At 33.4% G+C, this 9,718-nt stretch overlaps 2 protein-coding genes across 2 annotated transcripts in view; one reads left to right on the top strand and one right to left on the bottom strand.

Moving 5' to 3' along the window:
• LOC107930013 (uncharacterized) overlaps positions 1–2,873 on the bottom strand; it is a 17,635-nt gene extending 14,762 nt beyond the window's left edge. The window contains exon 1 of the mRNA XM_041100064.1: positions 2,734–2,873. Within this exon, the coding sequence (XP_040955998.1) occupies positions 2,734–2,873 (140 nt within the window). The remainder of the gene's footprint in view (positions 1–2,733) is intronic.
• Positions 2,874–2,997: 124 nt separating this feature from the next.
• On the top strand, positions 2,998–5,272 carry LOC121220369 (AT-rich interactive domain-containing protein 2-like). Its single transcript, XM_041100063.1, is given in 6 exon segments — positions 2,998–3,042; positions 3,143–3,445; positions 3,488–3,859; positions 4,143–4,207; positions 4,273–4,949; positions 4,952–5,272. Coding segments are annotated over 6 exon segments (1,509 nt in total). The 3' UTR covers positions 4,999–5,272.
• The last annotated feature ends 4,446 nt before the right edge of the window (positions 5,273–9,718 follow it).

Raw genomic sequence — 9,718 nt, 5'->3', positions numbered from 1 at the left:
CCGATTAATGGCTCTCTTGAGCTTCCCGTATATGGCTCTTATGAGCTTTCCCATTACATGGCTCACATAAGCTTCCCGATGTATGGCTCGGAAGAGCTTCCCAATTACATGCTCGAATGGCATACCTATATATGAATTGACGAATTATAGAATGTACACTTTGTGTGTACTACCCGTGTATCCATCGAAATTGTAAATGATTCAACGGACAAAGTTCTGACATGAGACAATATAAATTCGAAATGAATTATTATGAGTAAATACTTAAAATACATGGATATGATTTATACATGTTATATGGACACTTGATGTGGAAAGTATATGTGTACGAAAATTTGATTATTGTTGTGCTCATACATGTTTCTTGATATTTATATGAAATACATGTCTAACATAGTTGATGAGAATAAGTGTTAGGGCTTTTGTCAATTCGGTTGAATATGATTTATGCTTACCTTAATGTGATTAATTGTAATTAAATTCCATGTTATACGAACTTACTAAGCATTAAAATGCTTACCTATTTATTTTCCCGTTTTTAATAAATCGAAAGCTCGTGGGTTGAACTTGGCGGAATCTCACACTATCCATCAGCTCATTTCGTATATATATTACAAACTAATTTTTTATTAATGCATGTATTGTTTTGGTGAAATTAGTCATTGTAGGTTTGATTTGTACTTTGATATTATATATAAAGGCATTAACATGTTTGATGTGTGTTTGAATGGATGAATGATGGAAATCACATGGCTATTGATGAGTGTTTGAGAAGTATAATTGTAAAATATGCATATATGTGTGTACGGTTTTTGTCAAGTTTGATTTTGAACATATGTGATGATATGTTATGTATTAAACTTGATTTTTGGCTGGATGAAGTCTGTTATGGATTATGAGTAGCAAATTGATGGAGGTTGAACAAATGGGTGAAAATGTGGCTTGAAAATACTATTTCGTCCACACGGGAAGAGACACGGGCCTGTGTCTTAGCAGTATGTGATACACGGCCTAGCACACGGGCGTGTGGCTTGGCCATGTGACCTAAGTCAGAGAACTCATATTTTTGGACACGGGCTGAGACACGGCTGTGTGTCCTTATTTCGAATGTTCACACGGCCTGAGACACAGGTATGTTTCTTGACCGTGTGAGACACATGGGCGTGTGTCCCCTGCACATTAGAAAAATTTTGATGTTTTTTGAAAAAAATTTTGAGCACTCGGTTTAGTCCCGACTTATTTCTAATGCGTATTTTGGGTCTCGAGGGCTCATATAATGGACAATATGATTAATTATGATTGATTTCTGATATGAATGTTAATGTTATGAATTGACTATATTTGATTTGTAAATTTCAATAATGCTCCGTAACCCTGTTCCGGCGATGGATATGGGTTAGAGGTGTTACAAAGATAGAATTTTCTTCATTTCATGTTAAGAAATTACTTCTAAAAGATAAACTAGGAGATGACATTGTAAGACCAAATTGAAATAAGGCATTATGATGCTTTCTTTTCTTCTATAAAAATATATATATCTATATTTATAATTAAAATTGTATACCCAAACTCGCTTATATTTGTAAATGGTTAACTTAAATTTATTTTTAAATTCACTCATATTATTTTTTTAAATTTTTGAAAAATATTATATTTTAATTTAATAGTTAATAATTTTATATATTTTCCATTTATTAAAAGTATATATATAGGCAATTTAATTTTTTTAATATGTTTACATTATAGCATTATATACTACTATAGATTTATGTTTTGTGAAGTTATAAATTTAATCTGGGCAAACTACATTAGCAGTTACCCAACTATAATTTTTTTCTTTTTTGGTCATCGAATTAACTTAGATTTTTGGGTGTTTCCATTTTTACGTTAGCCAATTGGTGACAAAAAAATACAAAAAATAGGTGAATGACTATTTTGTAACTTTCATAGTTAGGTGACAAAAAAACATAATTGAGTCACCTCTACTATAGTTTACCATTTAATTTTTATGTGTTATAAATTACTAAGGATAAACTACATCCAAAGTCATAAACTATTAGTAAGTTTACGGTTTTTTTTCGCTCAACCTAAAAAAGTTACAAATAATCACTGAACTATTTGAAAGTTTTTATTTAGACAATAGGATGTTAAAATAGCTCTTGGTTGGCTTTCTTTATTCATATTGCTTGCAACAATCAAAAGCTCTCCTCCTTTTCTTCTACTGTTCATTTTTTCTTAAAATAGTTTAAATGTTATGAATCTGTGAACCAAAATCCAAACCATTTTCTTCTTTGATCTTCGACATTAGTCGTCAGATCGAAATGGATCTAAGGTATATTTTTCTACTCGTTGATAGATACTGATCCACCGTACCAATTGTTAAATCGTCGCTTGGAGCTTGTAAGCCAAACTTTTTTCTAAAAAAAACTTAATATCCCGGTGGTTTAAATGAAAATTTTCGAATAGTTTAATGACTTAAATGTAAACTTTCAATAATTAAATAATTATTTTATAATTTTTTAAAATTAACTAACCAAACGTAACTTAATAGTAATTTAGTGATATTGATTGTAGCTTACTCATTAGATAATATATAATATATTATAAACTTAGAAAGGTAGAAGATATTTAAAATTGACCTAATTTCTTTTACTTAACCCTAAGTATAACCGGAAATTTGATAATCCGAACCTTAAAAATCCCTGTTCTTCAATCATTTTGTCTTAATGATACATTGCATCTCTACTTTCTCTGGGATCCTGTAAATTGTATTGGGCGGCTTCTAAAAAGCAAAGATAGTCAACAAATACAAAAACCCACGAGGTAATATAACTTCGTAGACAAAGGGGCAAAAGGATCTTATTTATGCCCATTACAGATTTCATCTTCTTTTGTTATTTCTTTGTTTTTGCTGGATTCATTTCATCAGCCATTAAAAAGATATAAAAAAAAACCCTTTTGTTTTAGAAAGGGAAAGGAAAAGAAATTCTAACTTCCATGGCAGGATGGTCAAGTTTAACAAATGGGTCTGGTTTAGATTGTGTAAGTCATGTAACGAAGGATAGTGTTGAAGAGTTTTGTGATCATAAAGATAGATTGAGATGCTTGTTTGATCTGGTTCTTTCTGGTTATTTAAAAGAAGTTACTGGTAAGGGTTTATCAGGCCTATGCCACCAATGCTGGGAATGATATGCAATCACCAGATTTACTCAAGCTTTTCCTTGTAGTTAGGGAGATTGGTGGATATGAGTTTGTGTCGAAAAAGGGACTATGGGCTTTTGTGGTGAAAGAATTAGGGTTGGATCTTGAGGTTTCAGCTTCGGTTAAATTGATTTATGCCAAGTATTTGCATGAGCTTGAAAAATGGTTGAAGAAGAGAAATAGAGAAGGTTCGGATGTTGGGAATTTTGGCTTCTTGTCATTAGAGCATGAAGAGGAGTTAGGGGTTGTTTACTAATGGGGTTCGTCCAAAAGTGGTGGTAAATAGAGTGGCTCTATGGAATATGTAAAACATGACCAGTTCATTGGTATTGATGCTGCTAACCGGTTGAAATGTAGATTGCAAATGTTTGGTGATTACGAGGAAAAAGAAAGAGTATGTAGAAATGATTTCGGTCCACCTTTTCCTCAGAAAGAATTTACTACTCGTAAAAGAAAGAGAGAATCTTTATCAGGAATGTTGAATTGGGTAATCCAGGTTGCTAAATGTCTGGATGATCCTTCAGCAGGGGCGATATTGGAGCCTTCCAAGTGGAAAGATCACGTTGGCAATGAATTTTGGATACAAGCCATTAGAGCACGCGAAGCTTTAAGGCAGAAAAGGGATGATCGTTCAGTTGTTGAACCGTCTCTGTCGCAGGTTAACTCTTTATCCTACATAAATTTGGTTTTGCTAGTTGTTTAAGATTTCATCCTGAGACTTTGCTAAGCATCATCAAATCTGGATGGTATAGAACTATTTATTAGTAATAGTTGCTGTTGACCAAAATCTACATACAAAGTTAATGATTCACAATATATAAAAATTCAAAGTTATCAATAAACAAGTTTGTTATGTGAATTTTACTCACTTCTATACTAGTTTGCGTGTGAAATTAGGTTAGTTTGTCGAATTTAGATGTGTATTGTTGTTTAACTTGCAGAAGAACCGTAAGATGCATCCATCCATGTTCGATGATACATCTCTCCATTACCAGTTTATGGAGAGGTTAGATCATGCTCTTGTTGCATTTCTGCTTCAACCTTAGAGAACAACTTGATGTGTCTCAACAGTACAAAGTCTGAATGTGGTCCTGAGGAGCAACCTGTTGTAGCTATGGACTTATCATCGTTGGATACAAGTATGGCTGCAGAGTCATCTGTGGATGATTCTTTCAGAAGACAAGTGTTTGTAGGTCCTCGCTTTCAAGCTGAAGTCCCTGAATGGAGTGGAATAGTTTCTGATACTGATTCCAAATGGCTAGGCACATTGGAATGGCCCGTGAAATGTGAAGAACATAATTCATTGGCTGTAACAGATCAAATTGGTAAGGGAAGACCAAATTCATGTAGCTGTCAGATTCCAGGCTCTGTTGAATGTATTAGACTTCATATTGCTGAGAAAAGGATGAAATTAAAGCTTGAACTGGGCTCAGTGTTCTATCGTTGGAAATTCGATGGGATGGGGGAGGAAGTCACACTTCGGTGGACAGCTGAAGAAGAAAAGAGATTCAAATACATGGTTCAGTTCGAACCACCATCATTAAATACATTCTGGCCTAGTGCGTCCAAGTTTTTTCCCGGTAAGACTAGGCAAGACGTGGGAAGCTATTACTTCAATGTATTTCTTATCCGGCGTAGAAGTTATCAGAACCGTGTGACTCCTAAAAGTATTGATAGTGATGATGATGAAACGGAGTTTGGGTGCATAAGTGGTAGTCTTGGAAGTGAAGCCGTAAAGGTTCCTGGATCAATATGCTGACATGTTTTCAAAACAGTCAGTGTATCAACTGGGAGTAGGACGAACACCGATAGATTAAAATCTGAACCCACTCTCTTTGAACCAAATATCTGAACCTTATCAAAATCTCTTTGGGATAGGGTGATGAGACCAATGATGCTATGATGGTGTCTTGGACCTGGCTTTATAGTTCATTGACACTGGTCAATGAATTTACAAATGAGCTAATGTGCACTACCTGTATCAGCAAAAGCTTTATCTTTTGCTGCATTTACATCTGTGAATACTGCGATCCCACCATTGCTGCTATCCTTGTGTTTAATTTGCCTGTCACTGCAGTTTTTGTTGAAAATCTTCACAAACAGATTCTTCTCATGAATTGTCCTCTTATTCAGTGTCTAATTTTACTTTTGTACTGTCTCAAACCTGGACATTCATGAGAAGAATTTGGTTTTCATGTTCAACTTCAAATTTGATTATTAGTTGTCCACTACCTTGAACTACAAGTAAACAAGCTTGATTTTTATGCTCGTCTTCAAATTCAATTTTTTTTCTTAAGTTAGATATATTTTTCAATATTAATTAAATATAATAAATAGATATTAATAATAAAATAAAATGGATTAGGCTTGTAAGTTATTTGACATGGATATTAAGTTACTCGGATTTAAAGAAAAGTCGAGCATTTGCAAAAAAAAAAAAAAACCCTACCATTTTGGGTTACCTTCTTTGGGGACTAGAAGTTGTTCCCACATAAAGTATTTCCTTGGTTAGGCCTGGATACATTGTGTGTTGGATTTTGTTTCGGCCCATTGTCGTTGTTGTCTCTTAGTGTTGTCTCTAGCCTTAGGGTTATTGCCCTAATGCCCTTAGGTCTCCTCAATGTTAGGAATAAGTCATCTTTCGATCATCAATCATCAAATCGTCAAGGGATTTAGGTTGATTGTCCCACTTGACTACTCGGGATTTTTGACCGTTTAGATCTTTGATTGGTCATTAGAGGTGAATGGTGGTGCAAGTTTGGCTTTGCTTGGTAGAGTGGAAAGAAAATTGTCAAGATGAAAAACTGAAAGAAAATAGGTGTGTTTGGTAGGAAAGATAAAATAGAAAGAAAAAGTAATTTTCTTTCCATTCATTGTTTGGTAGAGTTCAAAAATGAAAGGAAAAAATATAAAATATTTGAAAAATGTATAATTTTAAACTAACTTGCAGCTTTTTTATTTTCTCTATTGCCATTTTTTCAATTTAGAAGGATTAGTTTTTATGCCTTAGGATGGAAAATGATCATTTCTTCTATTTTTTTCCTCACTTTTTTTTTACCAAGCACACTTAAATTTTATATTTTTTTTTCTATTTTTTCACTCCCTCATTTCCCTTCATTTTTTCACCCAACAAAGTACACTAAAGGTTTTTGTTGCGTTCGACTATATGTCCATTTAGATGGTCACCCTCTTCTGATTATAACACTCCTAACCCTAATCTGTCACCGGAACAGGGTTATGGAGCGTTACTAGACTTTTCAAATCATAGATGAACATTTCATAACATTTAATATACATATCAGAAACCAATCTCATAAATTACTCATATTGCCCATTGTATGAGCCATCGAGGCCCAAAATACGCATTAGAAGTAAATTGGGACTAAATCGAAAACTTAGAGAATTTTTTCCAAAATTTCAAAATTTTCTTTAGGTGCAAGGGACATGCGCTTGTGTGGCCAAGCCGTGTGGCTCACACGGTTAAGAGACACTCCTGTGTCTTAGGCCATGTGGGCATTCGATGTGAGGCACACGGCCGTGTCTCAGCTCGTGTCCATGCCCGTGTAACTCTCTGACTTGGGTCACACTGCCAAGTCACACGCTCGTGTGCTAGGCCGTGTGATATGAAATTAAGGTGTAGGTGTCACACGACCAAGCCACACGCCCGTGTGCTAGGTCGTGTGCAAAAGCTTGGGCATTCTATTTCTAATTTTAAAGATGCAGGGGACACACGGTCGAACCACACGCCCATGTGCTAGGCCATGTATCACACACGACTGAGACACACGTCCGTGTCTCTGCCCGTGTGGACGAAAATAGACCAATTTAAGGCCACATTTCTCACTCATGTAGTTGTCAACCTAAGCACAATATTTTAGCACATTAACATACTATATCAAAGTATTCAAAACGAGCCAAAAACATGCAATATATACAATATATCACCTCATATACCCTAAATACTCAAACTTATCCATCTAGTCCATTTAACAAGTTTTACTAAAGTTTACTACTAATTAAATACCTATAACAAATATTTCATTCACATCCACATCAAATTTTACTTCATCTCCCAACCAAAATGTATATACCTAAGTTGTTTATGTGAACAAAATATTGTTCATAACATTTATATAAGCTAACTTTGATCAATACACACCAACTCTATACATGCCATATAAACCATAGTATACGTTACAAAAACTACCAGAATGAGCTGGATAATGTGACTTGTTGTGCTGATTCGATCTCTCGACCTTACGATAATTTACAAAAGCATTAAACAATACAAGTAAGCTTCATGAAGCTTAGTAAGTTCTATAGGTTAAGCATAAATCTTACCGAACCTACTATAACAATCAATTAAATAAATTCATTCAATGTAAATTCTCTACCAATCACAACTTTAATCGATGAATACACTTATTTCAGTACAATACCAATAATAAATAATAATCTTTCAATTTCAATTCCATGGGTCACTTACCCAATCTTACCAAATCGAAGAACGACTTACGAATAAGAGTACATCGTTTTCAGAAGCCTGAAGGCTGAACAGAAGCACATAAGTGCTAAACAGAAACCCATAAGGGTTGAACGGAAGCTCATAAGAGCTAAACGGAAACCCATAAGGGTTAAACAGAAGCTCGTAAGAGCTGAACAGAAACTCATATGCGTTAAACAAAGCTCGTGAGAGCTAAACGAAAAGTAAACAATAAGTTTGCAACAAATGCTGAACCTCAGCTTACTTGGGTAATTTTTCGTCAATTCTTCCTTTGCTGTCTTGCGTCACACGACGATTGTACTCAAGTCTCGTGTTCCATTTAACTCTGATATTCACTCCAATTTTATAACTTAACAATAATTCCATTTTCAAAAATATACTAAATACATAATACCATTCATCAATTTAATAGAAATATTAAATTTTAACCATACGAACTTACCTGAGTGAAATTGTAAGATTTGTAGAAGTTTAGAGACTATTCTGCTAATTTCCCTTTTTCACGAGTATCTACGAGCTCTTGATCTAAAATATAAAATTACTCATTAATTAGTACATATTTCAGTTCCAATTCACTTAACAATTAATATCCCTTAATTTTTGAAATTACACAATTACCCCAATTTTACAACTTTTGTAATTTAGTCCCTTTACTGATTAGTCTATCAAATGAACTAATTTTTCTTAATTGATAATTTATCTAAATATTCTAGGCTATCTTACAGCCCTTGATGCATATAAATTTAATACCAACCCTAATTCTTTAATTCTTCACAATTTAGTCCTAAAAATCAATATCTAACAAAATCACTTAATAAAATCACCATACAACAAAATTAAAGCTCTAAATCCATGTTATTTTGTAAAAAAAAATCCAGTATTCATCAATGGTAGCTTTCAAAATTTCTACTAAAATAAAAAAAAACTAATGAAATAACTAGTTGGACCTAATTGTAAAGGTATTAAAAATACAATAATTACAAGAAAAAGGCAAGAATTAAACTTACATGAAGCTAAAATATGAAAAGAAGATTTAAGAGCTCTACAATGGTGTTTTTGGATAGAAAATTGGAGAAGAAATGATCTAGAAAGTCTTAAAATATCATTTTGGCTATTTTATTTTATTTTATTTTCAATTTTACCCTTAAATCACCAAATTTCATTGTTTTTTTCTGCTTATGCCGGCTCAGCCTTCCCATGTGTGTCTAATTGCCCTTTTAGTCCTCCCATATTTACCATTTAGGCTATTTAATCACTACTTCTTTAATTAGCAAGTTTTGCACCTTTTTTAATTTAGTTCTTTTTAATTAATTAACTATCAAAACGTTAAAATTTTCTAACAAAACTTTAATGCTACCTTAATGCCACTCCATAAATATTTATAAAAATATTTACGACTCGGTTTATAAAATCGAGGTCTCAATATCTCGTTTTCTAAGCCACTTAACCTAATAAATCCTTATAAAACACAAATTACTAATTCAAAAATATTTCTAAAATCACATTTGACTCGTAAATACTAAATAATAAAATTTATGAGCTTACTCATCGAATTTGGTGGTCTCGAACCACTGTTTTCGATACCACTGAAAATCACTGACCTTGGCCATGTGCTTTATGCTAGCCATCGATCATTTTTCCAGCATGTTGTGACAATTTCTCTTGGAATAATAATTTTTCTAAGGGTTTGGTCGCAATTTGATATCATGTGGTTATCACTAATGGCTTTTTTAAGTTCATAGCAATTCATGTTCTTTGATCCTTTATGGCTTCATTTCTCAAGTTCATAGTAACTCAAATTTGGCTAGACGTTTTATTGCATTTGTTGATTCATGTTAGAGTTGTGACCACTGCTACAATGGCAAGGATTTGCATAGAGACTCATTTGTACAAGAATCTGTTTATCTTGATGGTTAAGGGCCAGTTTAGAAATGCTTCTCAAAATGTTTTTGGGACAAAAAGCATTTTTGGAATAAAAATATTCCTAAACAAGATAATTTTTTAGAGAAAAAA

The sequence above is a fragment of the Gossypium hirsutum genome, chromosome D08, assembly GCF_007990345.1.
Source record: "Gossypium hirsutum isolate 1008001.06 chromosome D08, Gossypium_hirsutum_v2.1, whole genome shotgun sequence".
In the NCBI taxonomy this organism is placed as follows: Eukaryota; Viridiplantae; Streptophyta; class Magnoliopsida; order Malvales; family Malvaceae; genus Gossypium; species Gossypium hirsutum.
Note: the sequence above shows the minus strand (reverse complement) of the source record. Positions and strands in the feature narration are given on the sequence as shown.